At 39.4% G+C, this 20,447-nt stretch overlaps 2 protein-coding genes across 2 annotated transcripts in view; one reads left to right on the top strand and one right to left on the bottom strand.

Moving 5' to 3' along the window:
* LOC113633415 (HMG domain-containing protein 4-like) overlaps positions 1-1,825 on the bottom strand; it is a 3,210-nt gene extending 1,385 nt beyond the window's left edge. The window contains 1 exon segment of the mRNA XM_027131583.1: positions 220-1,825. Coding sequence (XP_026987384.1) covers positions 220-870 — 651 coding nt within the window. The 5' untranslated portion in view covers positions 871-1,825.
* The window catches only part of SLC25A32 (solute carrier family 25 member 32), a 49,529-nt gene extending 29,790 nt beyond the window's left edge, over positions 1-19,739 (top strand). The window contains exons 2-7 of the mRNA XM_027131582.1: positions 6,058-6,208; positions 8,042-8,127; positions 9,416-9,576; positions 9,952-10,065; positions 10,392-10,537; positions 18,337-19,739. Of these exons, the coding sequence (XP_026987383.1) occupies positions 6,058-6,208; positions 8,042-8,127; positions 9,416-9,576; positions 9,952-10,065; positions 10,392-10,537; positions 18,337-18,472 (794 nt within the window). The 3' untranslated portion in view covers positions 18,473-19,739. The remainder of the gene's footprint in view (positions 1-6,057; positions 6,209-8,041; positions 8,128-9,415; positions 9,577-9,951; positions 10,066-10,391; positions 10,538-18,336) is intronic.
* The last annotated feature ends 708 nt before the right edge of the window (positions 19,740-20,447 follow it).

Below are 20,447 nucleotides of genomic sequence, written 5' to 3'. Positions count from 1 at the left end.
TTTTTTTTTTGCGGTACGCGGGCCTCTCACTGTTGTTGCCTCTCCCGTTGCGGAGCACAGGCTCCAGACGCGCAGGCTCAGCAGCCCTGGCTCACGGGCCCAGCCGCTCCACGGCATGTGGGATCTTCCCGGACCGGGACACGAACCCGTGTCCCCTGCATCGACAGGTGGACTCTCAACCACTGCGCCACCAGGGAAGCCCTCCTTGTCCTTCTTTTTGCTCTTCTTTGACTTCTTTTTCTTCTTGATTGCCCAGTAAGAATCATCAATCACTAACTCCCCAGCCTCCAGCTCCCCGCCAGAGGAGGAGCCTGATTCTACTAGAATAGGTTCAAGCCCTGAAAGATCAAGGTTAGCACTGTGGGATTCTGGGAACTGGGAGGCATCAGACCCATAGCCTTCAGGGCCAGGAGACGAACGTGAATCTGAGAATGACTTGTACTTCCTCCAGGCTGTTTTCAGAAAGCTCCGTAACTCGTGTCCTAGGAGTAAAGCACCTTGCTCATCTCAAGCTGACGTCTTAGAGGATTTTTTCACAATTGCTTGTTGAGAGGGGTACTGAAAAGACTCCTCATCAACTGAGCTGCTTCCCTTCTCCTTTGGTGAGAGAATAAGTTTCATCTTTAACCCATCAGGCTCCCAAAGGGTCTGTGTCTCAGTGTTCACATAGAGCAGTTTCATTTTTTTGGATTTGTGGGAACCACCATCCTCCAGGGACAGCTCCCCACTGCTTCTGCTGACTTTCTTCCTGTGGTGTTCCTTTTTACTCTCTGAATGGCTTGAAGAACTGGAGGACATTTCTCCTGTCTTTTAGGGGGGGGGTTTGGTGCCTTTTGCCAGAGGGGAAGTGATCCCTTTCAACAGGTCCATAGTTGTGTCAGCAGATTGCGGGCTGGACTTTTTCTTCTGTGACAATTCCAAAGACAAAATATCTGGTGTATCACAAATGAAGACTGTTCTTCTATGCTGAATCTTCCAAAATGCCAGCCCTCCACCTCTCTCCTCCTTCACCCTGGTTTATCGGCACTCAGAACAAGAATCACTGTCCTCCATAGTAGTAATCATCAGAGGAGTGCTTCCTCTTCTTGTGCTTGTCCATCCCCAAGAAGTAAAGTTCACTGTCCTTTAACCTCTTCTTGGAAGAATTCCTTACCTGAGCAGTGATTTCCTCCTCTTCCCTTAAAAAATCTTTGTAAGAACGTTTCTTTTCTTCTTGGCTTTGGCCAGCAGCTAGCCCTATGTCCTCAAAGCTGTGATCACCATCAAAGCAATCTTCACGAGGCTCGCCCAGATCCTGCCTCAGTGCACTGACTGCCAACATCTTGGAGAAGGAGCGGAAAGCGCAAGCGGCCAGGGAGCCTCAGTCGAGCCCAGAGCACAGACCTTGAAATAATTTCTATACTCTTAAATTTGTTGAGGCTTGTTTTGTGTCCTCGTATGTGGTGTATGCTAAGGAATGTTTCATGTGTATTCCGAAATACACATGCTTGAAAAGAATGTGTATTCTGGGGTTTTTTTGCATATAATGTCCTGAAAATATCAATTAAGTCTACCTGTTCTATTGTATCATTTAGTATCTCTGTTGCCTTGTTGATTTACTATTTGGAAGATCTTGTCCATTGACGTCAGTGGGATGTTAAAGTTTCCTACTGTTATTGTATTCTCAGCAATTTCTCTCTTTGTTAGTATTTGTTTTATGTATTTAGGTGATCATATTGGTTGCATATATATTGAGTGTAATATCCTCTTCTTGTATTGATGCTTTTATCATTATATACTGTTCTTCTTTATCTTTCTTTGTGGCCTTTGTCTTAAAGTCTATTTTGTCTGATATGAGTATTCCTACACTGTTCTTGTCATTTCCATTTGCATGAATATCTTTTTCTATCCCCCCTTTTTTTTTTTTGGCTGTGTCAGGTCTTTGTTGCTGCGTGCAGGCTTTCTCTAGTTGTGGCAGGTGGGGACTACTCTTTGTTGTGGTGCGTGGGCTTCTCATTACAGTGGCTCCTCTTGTTGCGGAGCACGGGCTCTAGGCGCGTGGACTTCAGTAGTTGTGGTGCATGGGCTCAGTAGTTGTGGTGCACAGGTTTAGTTGCTCCGTGACATGCGGGATCTTCCCGGACCAGGGATCGAACCCATGTCCCCTGCATTGACAGGCGGATTCTTTTTTTTTTTTTTTTTTTTGACAGGCAGATTCTTAACCACTGCCTCACCAGGGAAGTCCCTATCCCCTCACTTTCAATCTATGTGTGTCCTTCGCTCTAAAGTGGGCAGTATATTGGAGGTTCTTGTTGTTTTTAATCCAATCTGCCACTCTGTCATTTGATTTGAGCATTTAGTTCATAGACATTTAAGGTAAATATTGATAGATAGGGATTTATTCCAATTTTAAACCTTGTTTTCTAGTTGACTTTGTATTTCTTCTGTTTCTTTTTCTTTCTACTTTTTTGGTTTGATGGGTTTTTAAAAATTATGCATGAGTTCTTTTTGGTTTTCGTGAATCTGTTGTTTTTGATTTGTGGTTTCCCTGGTTTTCAAGTACATTAACCCATTACTATATACCTGCTTTAGACTCATAGTCATATAAGTTCAAACACATTCTTAAAAAAAATGAAATCTATGTTTTCTTACTCCCCTTCCCCACATTTTATGATTTTGATGGCCTCTTTTACATCTTCATGTTTATCTGTTTATAGTTATAATTGCTTTCACAAAAAACATTTATCTTATTTAAATGATTTACTTTCCAATTGTGATTCTCTTTCCTTTAGATTCTTGCTTTTTTTCTATTTAGAGAAGACCTTTCAATATTTCTTTTAGCATAAGTTTAGTATTGCTGTATTCTTTTAGTTTTTGCTTGTCTGGGAAATTGTTTATCTTTCCTTCTATTTTAAACAGTAATCCCACTGGGTAGAGTATCCTAGGTTGTACATTTTTCCCTTTCAAGACTTTGAATATATCTTGCCATTCCCTTCTGGCCTGCAGCATTTCTGTAGAAAAATCAGCTGATAGCTTTACAGGAGTTCCCTTGTAATCAACTTTTTTTCTCTTTCTACCTCTAGAATTCTCTCTTTATCTTTAACTTTTGCTGTTTTAATTATAATATGTCTCGGTGTAGGTCTGTTTGGGTTCATCTTGTTTGGGACCATCTGTGCTTCCTGTACCTGGATATCTATTTCCTTCTTTAGGTTTGGGAAGTTTTCAGCCATAATTTCTTCAAATACATTTTTGATCACCTTTTCTCTTTCTTCTCTTTCTGGGATCCCTATTATGCATAGATTGCCATGCTTTAAGTTATCCCATAGGTCTCATATATTGTTTTCATGTGTCTTTCTGTCTTTTGTTCTGATTGGGTGATTTTCATTATTCTGTCTTCCAGATCACTTATTTGTTTTTTGCATTATTCAGTTTGCTATTTATTGCCTTTAGTTCAGCTTTCTTCTTGGCAAATGAGTTTTCTAATTTTAATTGGCTCCTCTTTATAGTTTCTATGTCATTTTTACAGTAATCTGCATTTCTGTTGGTATCCTTTCTTAATTCCTTCAGTATTTTTATTACCTCCTTTTTGAACTCAGGGTCTAGTAGACTGGCAAGGGCTATTTCATTGTTTGTTCTTTCAGGGGAAGTCTCTTGATCTTTTAGTTGCGAGTGGTTTCTTTGTTTCTTCATTTTATTTATATTTCTCTGACTATGAGTTTAGGAAAAACAGTTATCTACTGTGGTCTTGAAAGGCTGTTTTTATGTGGGAGCATCCCTGTGTTGCCTGCGTGAGTCTAATATTTTTGGTGCAAGGGCTGTTTTTAGTATGGATGCCTGCTGCTGCTTTTTCTCAGTGTGTGCTGGCTGTTATCCCCTTGAGAGGGGGTGTGATTGTTGTGGCGGTAACCAGAGCCTGCACTGGATCATGAACGGGACCTCATGTTTGTTCTGTGGTTGTCACAGGCCTGTCAGGGGCAGGGTCTGCTCCCCAGTTGTTGGAGTAGAAGCCCCCATATTCGATTCTAAGCTACAGTGTGAGGTAGGTGGGACTGGATTGCTCCTGCTGGGATAGGAGCTGCTGAGTATTCCTCCTCAGGGGCTGTCCACCAGGAAATGCACTCTGTGGTGTCACCTGTGTGAGCTCGCAAAGTACAGTGTTGTTGGCACTGCCCTCAGCCTTGGGAATGCAGGCAATTGGCCAGGATGTCCCTCAGGTGCTGTGCTCACAAAGCCGCTAGCACAGAGCCACTGAAGTCTAGCACAGGGATCCGCCCATGGGAGCTATGGAATCAGCCCAGACCCCAGCCCCACCTCCGCATGCAGGTGCCCACAAAGCCCACCAGTGCTAACACCAGACCTGCTCCAGTGCCAGTAATATGCTCCAATGTCCCACAGGCACTACACCTTCAGAGCCCCAGCAGCATAAATCCACACAGCTGCTGGGACATGGCTCAGATTTCAGCCCCGCTTCTGAAGTCTCCAGCACTAGGGATCTGCTCAGATTTTAGTCTCATCTCTATGTGTGGGCACTTGCGCACCCCCAGAGCTCCTAGAAGCGGAGCCACACCTGCTGTGAGCACACTGAGAATGAGGCTGCTATGGCGGGGCCCCACCCCTCACTGTGTGTGTGTGTCTGTGTGTGTGTGTGTGTGTGTGTGTGTGTGTGTGTGTGTTAACAATGGGGCTTTTATGGAAGATCTGGGCTGCACCCTACACACACCCTGTTGTGGCCCAGACCACACTTCAGTCCCTTTGGGCAGTCTCTGCACAGCCAACCCCAGTCCTCTCGCCCAGTTTGTTCGCTGCAGCCCGTGTTTCAGCACCCAGCCCCTGTGCCATGGGTTGTTTGTTTTTTTGATGTTGAGTGATAGGAGCTGTTTATACATGTTGGATATTAACCACTTATCGGTCATATCATTTGCAAATATTTTCTCGCATTTGGTAGGTTGTCTTTTCGTTTCATCAATGGTTTCCTTTGCTGTGCAAAAGCTTTTAAGTTTAATTAGGTCCCATTTGTTTGTTTTTGCTTTTATTTCCTTTGTTTTAGGAGAAAGATTCAAAAAAATGTTGCTACAATTTATGTCAAAGAGTGTTCTGCCTATGTTTTCCTTTAGGAGTTTTATGGTATCTGGTATTACATTTAGTTCTTTAATCCATTTTGAGTTTAGTTTTGTATATGGTGTTAGAGAATGTTCTAATTTCATTCTTTTACATGTAGCTGTCCGGTTTTCCCAGCACACTTACTGAAGGGACTGTCTTTTCTCCATTGTATATTCTTACCTCCTTTGTCATAGATTAATTGACCATAAGTGGGTGGGTTTATTTCTGGGCTCTCCATTCTGTTCCATTTCTGTTCCATCCACAGAAAATTACTATGTGTAATTACACATAGTAATTTTCTGTGAATTGATAGTTTATGTAATTTGCCTATAAGTTTTTTAGAGGCTGTTTGTCATTTTCTTATTGATTTGTGAATCCTTTTTGTAAATTAGATATATTAACCCTATACTACAAATTGTTTTCAATCTCTTATTGGCTTGTGGAGTCTTTCATGAAATAGAAGTTATTTAAAATAAGCATTATCTTTTAAACTTCCAAAACAGATTTGAATTCTCCTTATTTAAGTAACACAGAATGTGTGTAGTATCAGTTTTTGTTCTACCCTATCATGTTTTATTAATTTAGAACTTTTGAGAGTAAGAAAACAATGGGATTTTCTACTTTCTATTCTGATTTGTGTGTGTGTGTGTGTGTGTGTGTGTGTGTGTGTGTGTTAGTGGGGACTGTGGCAAGAGAATTTCCAGGAAAGTTCATCCCATTCTCTACATTTGCTTTATCGCTCCTCACATCTTTATGCAAGTTTTTATTGAGGGTATACTACACACTTAAAACTTAGATAAATATATGAATTTATTAATTTAAAAATATCAAATCCTGGAAAATAATTTTATCTACCTAAAATTTTTTTCTTTTGAATTTACCTCCTTTCTGTGATTGATTGTATGATATCTATATGTTTATATATAATTCAGAGCTAGAACTTTGCTCCCACCTAACTCTGTGTATCCTTTACTGCAGTGAGTGATGGATTGGAACTGAGACCGAAATATAAAGGAGTTTTGCATTGCTTGACCACCATTTGGAAACTTGATGGACTACGGGGACTTTACCAAGGAGTAACCCCAAATGTGTGGGGTGCAGGCTTATCCTGGGGACTCTACTTTTTCTTGTGAGTAGGTCTGGGAGATTTTACAGTAGTAAATAAAAAGGAATTTATGTTTTTAATGATTTTTTTAAAAATCAGTTGGTGAAGCAAGGTGAGTCATTTAATCAGTTTCTCTGCATTGGAAGGGCTAGAAAGAGCAGAATGGCATATTAGTCTCATTCTCTGTAAGCTATTATCAGAGGCATTTAGTTTGGAAAAAAGTTATTAATAAGAAGGTAAAAGGATGAGATGGAGAAACACTCTTCCAGAAGCCATTTCTGTGAGATGGATTCAGGAAGGTGGCTTCCCAAAATACATTGATTCATAATGAAGTTGGAAAAGCAGAAGAGGACAGATCTTGGAGTCCTCATAAGAACATGTATCACAGGATAGCCCTATGGGAACAGAAAGCCAAAGCCAGTGCATGACTGAAAGAGTCTGAGGCATGTTCTTTCTTACCTCCTATTTGACCTGCTCCTTCATCTTTGTAGCTCATTCATTTCCTCACTCCTTCACTGTCAGGTATCATTACCGTTTGTAATCACTGATATTGGATGCTTACTGAAGAAGCCACAGAAAGCACCTGTGGCAGCCATATTCAAGTTGTTGAGTGTACAAGGGCATGGACACAAAGTATTATCACACCGCAGTGGAGGAGTGCGTGCTGCTCTGAGCTTGCCTCTGATATCTGAAACTGAATCCATGAATGGGGAGGCTTTTGTTTTAATACAGCGCATTTTTAGGAAAACATCAGTACCTGGTATATTTGCCTTCTTCTCTTTTGTGTCTGACATTTTACTTGATCTCTTATAATCTTATGTCAGTATACAAACCAACCTTAAAATATTTCCTAAGTGAAATCAAAATATAAATCAGCCTTAATATTGTTTAAATATTTTTCCTATTTTCAGTTGTAAGACATTCCTAGATGGGCGAAACCGTATGTATAAAATTTATTATGTTAATAATTTCAGAGCTGTGTGGGTTCTTTAAAGAGAGTTTCTAAGGCCAAGCCATGTAAGGTTTATGTGTTGAAATTATCATAAAACAGTATACTTGTTTTATGATAGAATGGATTGGTCAAGTTTGGAAAGATTTATTTAGTTGAAGCCTTCTTCCTGGAGGAAAGTGGAAATTGGAGTTTGACAAAAAAGGTGATTTAACTCCCTTACTCAGAAGCATTTTGTGGCTGTTTTCTGCCAAGTAAAGCGTAAATGTCAGTGTGCCACTCAAGTGTAGCTCAGTTTGCCCTGTCTTCCCATCCACCCCTATAACTTTTGCTCATGCTTGCGTTTCCCTATTGAAACTGCACCCGTCTCTCCTTACCTGGCTCCGTGTTGCCTCCTACACAAAGCCTTCTCTGATCTCAGTAATAGTTCCTGAATCTCTCATGGTACTGTTTGTGTTATCTTTTGTTATGATTTCTTGTGTGCCACTATGGTCCTTGTTAATCTGTTAGGTGGGATCCGTGGAGTGTTTTATGTATCAGAATTGCCAACCACAGTATCTGAACGTAATAGTTAGCTGCCCTTTTTTTGTCTGCCCAATTGCTGCACCAGTATACCCTCCCCCTTCCAGTTTTCCTGTTTGCTGTTTTTATTAATGGTTGAACATGTGATGAAAATATTTTACATATGTATTGCCAGCCTACATATCTGGGGGGAGAGATGGTATAGTCTTACAGTAAACCATTTCCAGTAAATCCATTATTTGAAAAAGGTCTTGCTTTGTAGTGGGATTACGTATTGACTTCTACTTTTGAGGTATTTTTAAGTTACCCACACTTTAAAATAGAATTTACTGCTTTATGTCACCCATTCAAATATTTATACACCTGTTCATGTTTAATTCTTTTAGTTACAATGCCATCAAATCATATAAGACAGAAGGAAGAGCAGAAAGGTTAGAGGCAACAGAATATCTCATCTCAGCTGCTGAAGCTGGTAAGGTAGTGTGTGAAATATAAAACATCAACTTCCAACTTGATTTTCACTTTTGTTCTTTATTTGCTTTTTTTCCTATGAACACCTGAGTTTAAATATGCTCATCTAACTATACTAATCAGTTATCACATGAAATTTCTTAGAAGGCAAGTATTCTAATGGATTACTCTGGATAGATTTCAAGAATTTTACTTGTCTCAAAGGGTATAATATTTAGAAAGGTTACGACTCTCTAATTTAAGATGATTTGGTATAGTGTTTCTTCCATTAAAATATGATTTCAGTTTTCAAATTAAACAATTAAATAGTCTTGTTTAATTGCCTTATGTATGTGTAATATTCAGAAGGAAAAACAAAGTAGGACTCTTAAGTCTTTTAACTCCTACTTTGATACCTTGTTACCTTGGTGGTTTTTTTTTTTTTTTCTTTTTGGCCATGCTGCACGGCTTGTGGGATCTTAGTTTCCCAACCAGGGATTGAACCCAGGTCCTCGGCAGAGAAAGTGCTGAATCCACTGGACTGCCAGGGAATTCCCCACCTTGGTTTCTTAATGTTTACTGATTGTTTTTTAAGGCAAGAATTATCTTGCTCATTTTGAATACCTAGCTGCTAGCAGAGACCTGACTCACAATAGGACTCCATAAATACTTGTTGAATAAAGGACTACGTAGGAAACTTGGCAAATGAGAAGCTTAACCATTTGAATTTTTTTTTAACAAAATCATCACTCTCTGTAAAGAATGTAAATATTTCTTTTGATATTACATAGTCATTTAATTTTTGCGGTGTTGTGGCTACTTTGAGTGGGTTTGAGGAAGAAGGTGATAAAGTTGGGGTGGGTATACGTGTGCACATGCACAGATGATTGAGGTGCTGGATTGCTGGTCCTTTTCCCCTAATCTTCAGCCCCTCTGGGTTGTACTGTGTCCTCCTTCTAAGTATATATATCTCCTTATCAGCATCTGCTTCCCAGGACCTCGGTCTGTTCTCCACACTAGGCCACTTTGTTTAGGAGCCAGGACATCTTTGCTACTCTCACACCTCAAAGGGAAAGTGTTTCACATTTTCATCACCTTTTAAATTTATTTCTCACTAACCACATGGGGAACTTTTTAAGACCACCAAAAACTATGTCTACCCATTAACCCTAGGTCTGTGCCTCAGGGACCACACCTTGCTGTTGCAGGTACAGCCCCATTCTTTATATAAATGGACTGTTCTTAATTCAGCTTGTCAGAAGTGAGAAAGTACCTGTATGCTGAGTAATATTATTTAAATCTGATTTCAGGAGCCATGACCCTCTGCATTACCAACCCATTATGGGTAACAAAAACTCGCCTTATGTTACAGTACGATGGTGTTGTTAATGCCTCACAGCGGCAATATAAAGGAATGTTTGATACACTTTTGAAAATATATAAGTATGAAGGTGTGCGTGGATTGTATAAGGTAATGAATCGTTATCAATATATTTTAATAGCTGACAATTGTAATTTCCCTTGGCTCTATTGTCTGAGTTCAGAATGACCTGTACTCAGTCCTGAAAAGAAACCAGACTTAGGCAAGGAACAATTTAATGACAACCGAAATCTGTATTGAAATTGTACTTTAAACTGTTTATCCTCATTACCATAAGAAGTATCATCGTGACACTGGTGGGTGTGAGAAGGACTGTCTAAAATAACACTTTGTTGAGTAACCATTCCTCTAAGTCACACATTGAGGTCACTCATTCCTTACTCCCCTCCCCGGAAGCTGTGGTCCCTTGGAAACTCGCTTAGTTTAGCTTTTTTTTTTTTTTTTTCTTCACTTGTTCCTTTCTAGGGGTTTATTCCTGGGCTGTTTGGAACATCACATGGTGCCCTTCAGTTTATGGCATATGAATTGTTGAAATTGAAATACAACCAACATACCAATAGATTACCAGAAGCACAGTTGGTAAGGTGATACTTGAAAAAACACTGGTATTTATTTTTATGGGCATTTAATAGATGGAAATTTTGTCACGTTTACTTTGGTAGTATTGCTATGATGATAAGTACTGATTCTGCCACTAATTTAATTTATAGTTAAATACTTTACAGGATAATGGCACACAACTGTAAAAAATAGAACCCCATTGAACGACCTTGTTTCAAGAGGGGAAACAGTATTTTTCACTTGTGGATCCACTTCAGTGTTGGTTTCCCTATGTAAATTTTACTTCTATATTTTTAAAGAAACCCTACCTAAAGAAAAACAAATGTTTTCTGTTGTCATTTTAGAGCACGGTAGAATATATATCAGTTGCAGCATTATCCAAAATATTTGCTGTGGCAGCAACATACCCATACCAAGTTGTAAGAGCTCGTCTGCAGGATCAACACATGTTTTACAATGGTGTATTGGATGTAATCACAAAGACATGGAGGTAAGAGTATGTGGTATATCAAAATGGCTCTTAGGAGGTACCTTGTAAATCTTAAACCGTCCAGTTGACATCATTAGTTTTATAGCAAAGACCAGTGTCTGTGGTGAAAACATGGCTGATGGACCCTTCCTCCCCATATCCCATTTACTCCATAGAAAACCATGAGCCTCGACTTCTTCATCTATAAAATTTGAATATCTAGGTTGACAGAGTTGTTTATAAAAATCAAATGAGATGTGTGAAAGTACCTTGACAAATTAATTAAAATTTAGGTATTATAGAATATTTGAATGGCATTGAACATAGGAAGTCATAAAAAACCTAGTTTAATAGAATTAAGAAGGCCCCAAGCGGGGGGTGGAGTCAAGATGGCAGACTAGGAGGACGTGGAGTTCGTGACTCCTCACAACTAGGACACCTACCAGGCACTGGTGGGGGACCACAGACACCTAAGGGGATGAGAGGAGCCCCCGAGCAACCAGACCCCAGGGAATATTAATCAGGGTGCGGTCTCCCGGAGGTCCTGATCTCGGCGCCAAGACCCAGCTCTAACCAACTGCCTGCAAACTCCAGTACTAGACACCTCAGGCCAAACAACCAGTAAGGCAGGAACACGGCCCCACCCATCAAAAAAAAACGCAAGACAACAAAAAAATGTTACGAACGAAGAAGCAAAGTAAAAACCTACAAGACCAAATAAATGAAGAGGAAATAGGCGACCTACCTGAAAAAGAATTCAGAGTAATGAGAGTAAAGATATCCAAAATCTCCGAAATAGAATGGAGAAAGTACAAGAAATGTTTAACAAAGACCTAGAAGAACTAAAGGACAAACAAACAGTGATGAACAACACAATAACTGAAATGAAAAATACACTAGAAGGAATCAGTAGCAGAACAACTGAGACAGAAGAGCAAATAAGTGAGCTGGAAGGTAGAATGGTGGAAATAACTGCCAAGGAGCAGAATAAAGAAAAAAGAATGAAAAGAAATGAAAACAACCTAAGAGACCTCTGGGACAACATTAAATGCACCAACATTCGCATTATAGAGGTCCCAGAAGAAGGGGGAGAGAAAGGACCTGAGAAAATATTTGAAGAGATTATAGTAGAAAACTTCCCTAACGTGGGAAAGGAAGTAGCCACCCAAGTCCAGGAAGCACAGAGAGTCCCAGGCAGGATAACCCAGGGAGAAACACGCCAAGACACAGTAATCAAACTAACAAAAATTAAATTAAAGAACAAATATTAAAAGCAGCAGAGGAAAAGCAACAAATAACATAGAAGGGAATCCCTGTAAGGTTATCAGCAGACTTTTCAGCAGAAGTTCTGCAGGCCAGAAGAGAGTGGCAGGATACATTTAAAGTGATGAAAGGGAAAAACCTACAACCCAGCAAGGATCTCATTCAGCTTCGATGGAGAAATCAAAAGCTTTATAGACAAGCAAAAGCTAAAGAAAATTCACCACCGCAAAAGCTAAAGAAAATTCACCACCACCAAACCAGCTTTACAACAAATGCTAAAGGAACTTCTCTAGGCAGGAAACACAAAAGAAGAAGCAGACCCGCAAAAACAAACCCAAATCAATTAAGAGAATGGTAATAGGAACATACATGTCGATAATCACCTTGAATGTAAATGAATTAAATGCTCCAACCAAAAGACACAAACTGGCTGAGTGGATACAAAAAGGAGACCCATATATATACTGTTTACAAGAGACCCACTTGAGACCTAGGGACACATACAGACTGAAAGGCAGTGGATGGAAAAAATATTCCATGCAAATGGAAATCACTGGAGTAGCAATACTAGTTTCAGATAAAATAGACTTTAAAATAAAGACTCTTATAAGAGATAAGGAAGGGCACTACATAATGATCAGGGGATTAATCCAAGAAGAAGATATAACAATTATAAATATATATGCACCCAACATAGGAGCACCTCAATACATAAGGCAAATACTAACAGCCATAAAATGAGAAATCAACAGTAACACATTCATAGTAGGGGACTTTAACACCCCACTTTCACCAATGGACAGATCATCCAAAATGAAAATAAGTAAGGAAACACAGCTTTAAATGACAGGATAGACCAGATAGACTTAATTGATATTTCTAGGACATTCCATCTGAAAGCGGACGAAAACACACTCCAGGATAGATCACATCTCGTGTCACAAATCAATCCTCGGAAAATTTAAGAAAATTGAAGTTGTATCAAGCATCTTTTCCAACCACAACGCTATGAGATTAGATTACAGGAAAAAAACTGTAAAAAACACAAACACATGGAGGCTAAACAGTGCGCTGCTAAATAACCAAGAGACCACTGAAGAAATCAGAGTAAATTTAAAAATACCTAGAAAGAAGCGACAGCGAAAACACGACGACCCAAAACCTGTGGGACAGCAGAAGCAGCCCTAAGAGGGAAGTTCATAGCAATTCAGTCTCACACCAAGAAACAAGAAAAATCTCAATCTAACCTTATGCCCAAGGCAACTAGAAAAAGAAGAACAAAGAAAACCCAGTTAGTAGAAGGAAAGAAATCATAAAGATCAGAGCAGAAACAAATGAACTAGGAATGTAGCAAACCATAGCAAAGATCAATAACACTAAACGTGGTTCTTCGAGAAGATAAACAAAATTGATAAACCTTTAGCCAGACTCATCAAGAAAAAAAGGGAGAGGACTCAAACCAATAAAATTAGAAATGAAAAGGGAGAAGTTACAACAGACACCACAGAAATACAAAGGATCATAAGAAACTATTACAAGCAACTCTATGCCAATAAAATGGACAACCTGGAAGAAATGGACAAATTCTTGGAAAGGTACAACTTTCCAAGACTGAACTAGGAAGAATGAGAAAATACAAGCAGATCAATCACAAGTAATGAAATTGAAACTGTGATTAAAAATCTTCCAACAAACAAAAGTCCAGGACCAGACGGCTTCACAGGCAAATTCTATCAAACATTTAGAGAAGAGCTAACACCTATCCATCTCAAACTCTTCCAAAAAACTGCAGAGGGAGGAACACTCCCAAACTCGTTCAATGAGTCCACCATCACCCTGATCCCAAAACCAGACAAAGATGTCACAAAGAAAGAAAATTACAGACCAGTATCACTGATGAACATAGATGCAGAAATCCTCAACAAAATACTAGCAATTCAAATCCAACAGTACATTAACAGGATCATACACCATAATCAAGTGGGATTTACCCCAGGGATACAAGGATTTTTCAGTATCAGCAAGTCATTTTGATACACCATATGAACAGATTAAAGAGTAGAAACCATATGATCATCTCAACAGATGCAGAAAAAGCTTCTGACAAAATTCAACACCCATTTATGATAAAAACTCTCCGGAAAGTGGGCATGGAGGGAACCTACCTCAACATAATAAAGGCCATATACAACAAACCCACAGCAGACATCATTCTCAATGGTGAAAAACAAAGCATTTCCTCTACACTCAGGAACAGGACAAGGATGTGCACTCTCACCACTATTATTCAACATAGTATTGGAAGTCCTAGCCACGGAATCAGAGAAGAAAAAGAAAGAAAAGGAATACAAATTGGAAAAGAAGTGAAATTGTCATTGTTTGCAGATGACATGATACTATACATAGATAATCCTAAAGATGCCACCAGAAAACTACTAGAGCTAATCAATGAATTTGGTAAGGTTGCAGGATACAAAATTAATGCACAGAAATCTCTTGAATTTCCTATACACTAACAAAGAAAGATCAGAAAGAGAAATTAAGGAAGCAGTCGCATTTACCATTGCAACAAAAAGAATAAAATACCTAGGAATTAACCTACCTAAGGAGACAAAAAGACCTATACTCGGAAAACTAAGACACTGATGGGCATTTCCCTCTTTTCCCTTATGTTCTTCTCCTCTTACACCAAAATGACTGCTGTTGCCAAAAACACAAACACAACCCGCGAGTTAGAATCTAGTCCAGCATCATCTGTCTCTGGCAACCTGGCCTCCAGCTGCTGCCTGGTTTAGCATCTTTTAATGTAGAAACCCTCTTTTCTGTTCTCAAAATCAGTAAATGCTTTGTTTCAAAAGCTTCTTATATTTCTGCTGCAGGTCAGTGGACCTGGCACAGATTTTCTTACCCTGGCCTCATCGTACCTTCCCTGACTTGAGGAAACATTTGGATAACAACAGGCAGAGAAAGAAAAACCCCAGTGGGATGTTTTCTCGTTGAATACAAGACCCTCGGTTGAAGGTTTTTAGATCTTTTCATCCAGAGGAATCCCCTTTACACCTCACATAGCGGGTAACCAAAACTGAAGTGTACCGGCTTGGGGTATCATAGGGAACAGAAGAGCATTGCTTCCAGTACAGGTCACAGACATGGGATGGGAGAAAGGCTTCATTGTCTGTCGTCTTGTGGAAAGAGGATCTTAGCATAAAAGGCTGCCTCGCTGTGGCTGGTGCATGCCCGTGGTCACCTGCATGGTCACCTTTGGGTTCCATAGTTTGGATGCTGAATGAGCCATTAGGAAATGCAGGCATTTCCCACACCAGCTAGAATAGCCACGCAGTACGATCCTGGGTTCCTGCCATCAGGAGGAAGTTACGAGATCTTCCCACTGCTTCCCAAGCCCTCTTCTCTTATAGGCATTTCTGGAAAGCCTATTAGAAAAGCAAAGAGAATCCGAATCCAGCTTCCCTCCCCAACCCTACCCCAAGACTCAAAGTAGATGGTGTTGTGTGAACATTTATATATATACACACATATGTTTCCTCTGGTTTAGTTTCATATATACAAGTACACGTTTATGTATTGTGCCCTAAATAATAATAACAATACTAGGGAAGGTTTTTCCCAAGCTTCTTGTTCCTTGGTTCTGGCTTACACTGGGGACTGTGCCACTGACCTGGCTTAGTGTTCCGGTCGGGGTTTGGGGAGAGCAGAGTAGCCAGGCACCCTGGGGGAGGTGGGGACCGCAGGGGCAAGTGTCTCAGAAAGTGAGCAGTGCACACTCCCAACCCCAGAAAGGTGACTTAGACAAACCAGGGGAGCAGGGCTCTTGCTCAGGAACCCCAGGTTTGCTTTGCTTTCAGGCCTGTGTTTACCCCTTCCCCCCACCCCAGGTCTGTTACCACAACTCCCTGGTGTCTCTTGGTGTTTAGTATGTCTGTAGGACAGTGGAATCCTTAGTCTCTCCAGAAAGGGCCCTCAGCATGGCCTTGAAGGCCTGACCAGTGAATTAAGGGATTCTGCACCCCACTTTTCCTGGTCCGTTAAGCTTGGGGTAGAGGGCGGCAGGCGGGTCCCCGGGCGTGGTACAGAGGCCAGAGCTGTGCCAGAACGGTGCGCCTGTCCACCTCCAGGCTTCCTGCCATGAAGCCTTGTGTTTGCCTCTGTTTTTAACCTGTGGTGGTGTTATTTAATTGCGTAACTTTGTTTTTCCGTTACTGTGAAAGTAAGGTGTTGTACTTTTAATTTTTTTTAACAAATGTTACCGTTCTTATTTAAGAGAATAAATTCCAAACAGTCTTAAAAACAAACAAAAAAAAGACACTAATGAAAGAAATCAAAGATGATACAAACAGATGGGGAGATATACCATGTTCTTGGATTGGAAGAATCAACATTGTGAAAATGACTATACTACCCAAAGCAATCTACAGATTCAGTGTAATCCCTATCAAACTACCAATGGCTTTTTTTTTTTCCACAGAATTAGAACCAAAAGTTTTACAGTTTGTATAGAAACACAAAAGTCCCCTAATAGCCAAAGCAATCTTGAGAAAGAAAAACAGAGCTGGAGCAATATCAAGACAGTATGGTACTGGCACAAAAACAGAAAGATCAATGGAACAGGATAGAAAGCCCAGAGATAAACCCACGCACCTGTGGTCATCTAATCTATGACAAAGGAGGCAAGAATATACAGTGGAGAAAAGACAGCCTCTTCAGTAAGTGGTGCTGGGAAAACTGGACAGCTACACGTAGAAGAATGAAATTAGAACACTCCCTAACACCATACACAAAAATAAACTCAAAATGGATTAAAGACCTAAATGTAAGGCCAGACATTATAGAATTCTTAGAGGAAAACATAGGAAAAACACTCTTTGACATAAATCACAGCAAGGTCTTTTATGACCCACCACCTAGAGTAATGAAAATAGAAATAAAATAAGCAAATGGGACCTAATGAAACTTAAAACTTTTGCACAGCAAAGGAAACCATAAAGAAGACGAAAAGACTAACCCTCAGAATGGGAGAAGATATTTGCCAACGAAACAACTGACAGAGGATTAGTCTCCAAAATACACAAACAGCTCATGTAGCTCAATATCAAAAAAACAAAAAACCCAATCGAAAAATGGGCAGAAGACCTAAATAGACATTTCTCCAAAGAAGATATACAGATTGCCAACAAACACACGAAAGCATGCTCAACATCATTAACCATTAGAGAAATGCAAATCAAAACTACAGTGAGGTATCACCTCACACCAGTCAGAATGGCCATCATCAAAAAATCTATAAACAATAAATGCTGGAGAGGGTGTGGAGAAAAGGGACCCCTCTTGCACTGTTGGTGGGAATGTGAATTGATACAGCCACTGTGAAGAAAAGTCTGGAGGTTCCTTAAAAAACTAAAAATAGAAGTACCCTATGACCCAGCAATTCTACTACTGGGCATATACCCTGAGAAAACCACAATGCAAAAAGGCACATGTAACCCAATGTTCATTGTAGCACTATTTGTAAATAGCCAGCTCATGGAAACAACCTAAATGTCCATGGACAGATGCATGGATAAAGAAGATGTGGTACATATATACTATGGAATATTACTCAGCCATAAAAAGAAACAAAATTGGGTCATTTGTAGAGATGTGGATGGACCTAGAGTCTGTCATATGGAGTGAAGGAAGTCAGAGAAAAACAGATATCGTATATTAATGCGTGCATGTGGAATCATAGATGAACCTATTTCCAGGGCAGGAATAGAGACACAGATGTAGAGAACGGACGTGTGGACATGTTGGTGGGGGGAAGGGGAGGATGGAATGAATTGGGAAATTAGGTTTGACATAAATACACTACCATGTGTAAAATAGCTAGCTCATGGGACCCTGCTATATAGCTCACGGAGCTCAGCTCCTTGCTCTGTGTTGACGTAGATGGGTGGGATGGGGGGGTGGGAGGTCCAAGAGTGAGGGGTATATGTATGCATATAGCTGATTCACTTCATTGCATAGCAGAAACTAACACAACATTGTGAAGCAATTATACTCCAATTTAAAAAAAGAAAAGGAAAAAAGGCCCCACATCTGCTACTGGTAGCAGAACTTTCGCAAACACTTGTTTCCATGTATGGAAGACATGCATGTCTTCAGTGTGGGGATGTTTAAATTGTTATAGGTATACATCCCCACGTTTCTTTTTAATTCTAAAAGGCCAGAACAGAGTATTTAAACATTTAAATTCAGTTCACTTTAGTAAATATATATATTGAGAAAGTAAGTGAAAAGTTTCAAGGCTTTATTCCAATTCTAGGCATTAAGAAAATAAAGTTTTATTTTTGTGTGCTATGTTTAGTGTTGTCTAGCATTTTTATTAGTTATGAAATGTTTAATGCCTGCATTAGATCAGCTAATACTGTTACATGTTCACACATTTAAGGGCATTTGAAAGATGTTTATGATTTTATCTTCAGGCTAGCTCTGTAGGAAATTAAGTATATATGTGTATATATGTATATATCTGTATATATCCTTTTTTTCTCTCTCTAAAGGAAAGAAGGCATCGGTGGATTTTACAAAGGAATTGCCCCCAATTTGATTAGAGTGACTCCAGCCTGCTGTATTACCTTTGTGGTATATGAAAATATCTCACATTTTTTACTTGGCCTTAGAGAAAAGAAAAAGTAAACTAAAAGAAGATAATTCCAGTACATCTGCCCAAGGCAGCCATGTGCTCCTTTGTATTTGAGACATGAAACTCTGAAGAATACTGCACAGCAACATGGCTCATAATTGAATTCGGTCTATAATCATTAGAAGTCACAGAACTGCTAAGCCTTCACAATGTTTTTCTGCTTTTGCTTTCCCCATACGTATGGGACTTGGCTTCCTCTACCTGAAATGGTTGCCAGCAACACGACAGTAAAACTGACACCAAATGGAGAGTTTCACAGATTTTCTCCATTTCATTGTCCACGTAGAAGCTGATTTGCAGCATTTGCTGAATGGATTTGAAGACCACTCCTTTTTCTGAACTCGTTTGTCTGTATTGGCTTTAAAATCAACCTCTGTGCAATAGCAAAAAAAAAAGGCTTCTTAAAAGATGTCATTGCTGTTTCGAGTGTTTGCTGGGAAAGAAGTTGCCCAAATCCTGACCATTTTTGAAACGGGAAAGTTTGGTGGGGAAAAAAAATCCACTGTAAATGTGCTTTTGTTTTAATTCATTTGGAATGCAGTTATGTACTTCTCTTAATTTGAGAAGTACCTGACATCTGTTGTCACTCCATCACTAATTTTTTTTCCCAGAAGCTCTTTCATCATTTAAAATGTAATCCTGGATCACATTATTTTTCGGCATAGGTACTTAGTGTCTTTTTATAAAATCTGAACTAGGATCCAGCTGTGTCAGCCCTTACTTAGCATATTTGTCTATAAATCACTTTACTGGTGTTGCTAATAGATCACCTTATATAGATACTAGAATGACTGGGGTACATTTGTTGATAAACTGTATGGAAATGAGAAGCTTTAGCTTTCTACTTCAGATTTCAGATATGTGAGTCCAGATCCCAAATAAGTTACCAGTCTACACTGGTTGCTCAAATTCAGGTTTAAATACAAATTACAGTAAAGGCCATTATTGATTTTACTTTTGAGTTACAGTAATTTTTCTATAAATATAAAGGCCTGCCCCAAAAAGGTGCCAGAATGATACTAACATTTTTATTTACGTAAACATGTATGAATGCTTTTTGCAGTACCATCTATTTGTTATAAACAAAATACTGTGGCTGTCAAAGCCATATTTAGATGGTTCTTTGAAAAGAGGTCTATTTTTTTTAATATTTTGAAAATGGCTTTGTTTTAAAAATAAAGATAAGTACCTAATTGTATTTACTGTATCTCGTTACATGCAGAGGAATGCATTATAAATTAAATGTGATGTATTTTCCTCTTTCTGAATAATACTATTATTCACATGAAATCCTGATAATAGTCCCTGTATGGAAAGACAAGTTGCAGTTGATATTTGGAGTTTTAGAGGTAGTGCCATTATTTGAATGCCTCCTGTGTACCCCTAAATTAATAAGCCATAATTCCTGTCCTCTGAGAGCATACAGGCTTGTGGGATGAATAAGCATTAAATAACTACAGTTCTAGATTAAGAACACGCAAGAAGATTTCTACAAGCCCTGCACGAGTTCTGAGAAGAGAATTCATTCCACTCGATCAACGGTTACAGCACTCCTTCCTGCGCTGTGCCATGTATGTTACCAAGCATTGAGGATATGGCAGTAAATGAGCTACAAAACATTCCTGCCCTCAGAGAATTTTCATTTTAGTGTGAAGTGACAAAACATAAATATGCATAATATAATTTCAAATATTAAATGCTAGAAGTAAAACTAAGGAGTTGGGAATAGTGTTGCTATGCTAGGTAGGACAGCTGGGGTCAGGAAAGGTCTCTGAGGAGGTAGTATTTGAAACATTTTGACATATGGGAGGAAGCAAGCCACTATGAGATGTTGACAAAAATCAGTCAACCTAAGGAATGGAAACTGTTATTCGAGCCAAATTTGGATATTACAACCCAGGAAGAGCATCTCAGAAAGCTCTGAGAAGTGAAGTAAAGACACAGTTATAGAAGTTTGTTGAGACAGAA

The sequence above is a fragment of the Aethalodelphis obliquidens genome, unplaced genomic scaffold (assembly GCF_003676395.1).
Source record: "Aethalodelphis obliquidens isolate GAN/ISIS:26980383/991018 unplaced genomic scaffold, ASM367639v1 scaffold39, whole genome shotgun sequence".
NCBI lineage: Eukaryota > Metazoa > Chordata > Mammalia > Artiodactyla > Delphinidae > Aethalodelphis > Aethalodelphis obliquidens.
Note: the sequence above shows the minus strand (reverse complement) of the source record. Positions and strands in the feature narration are given on the sequence as shown.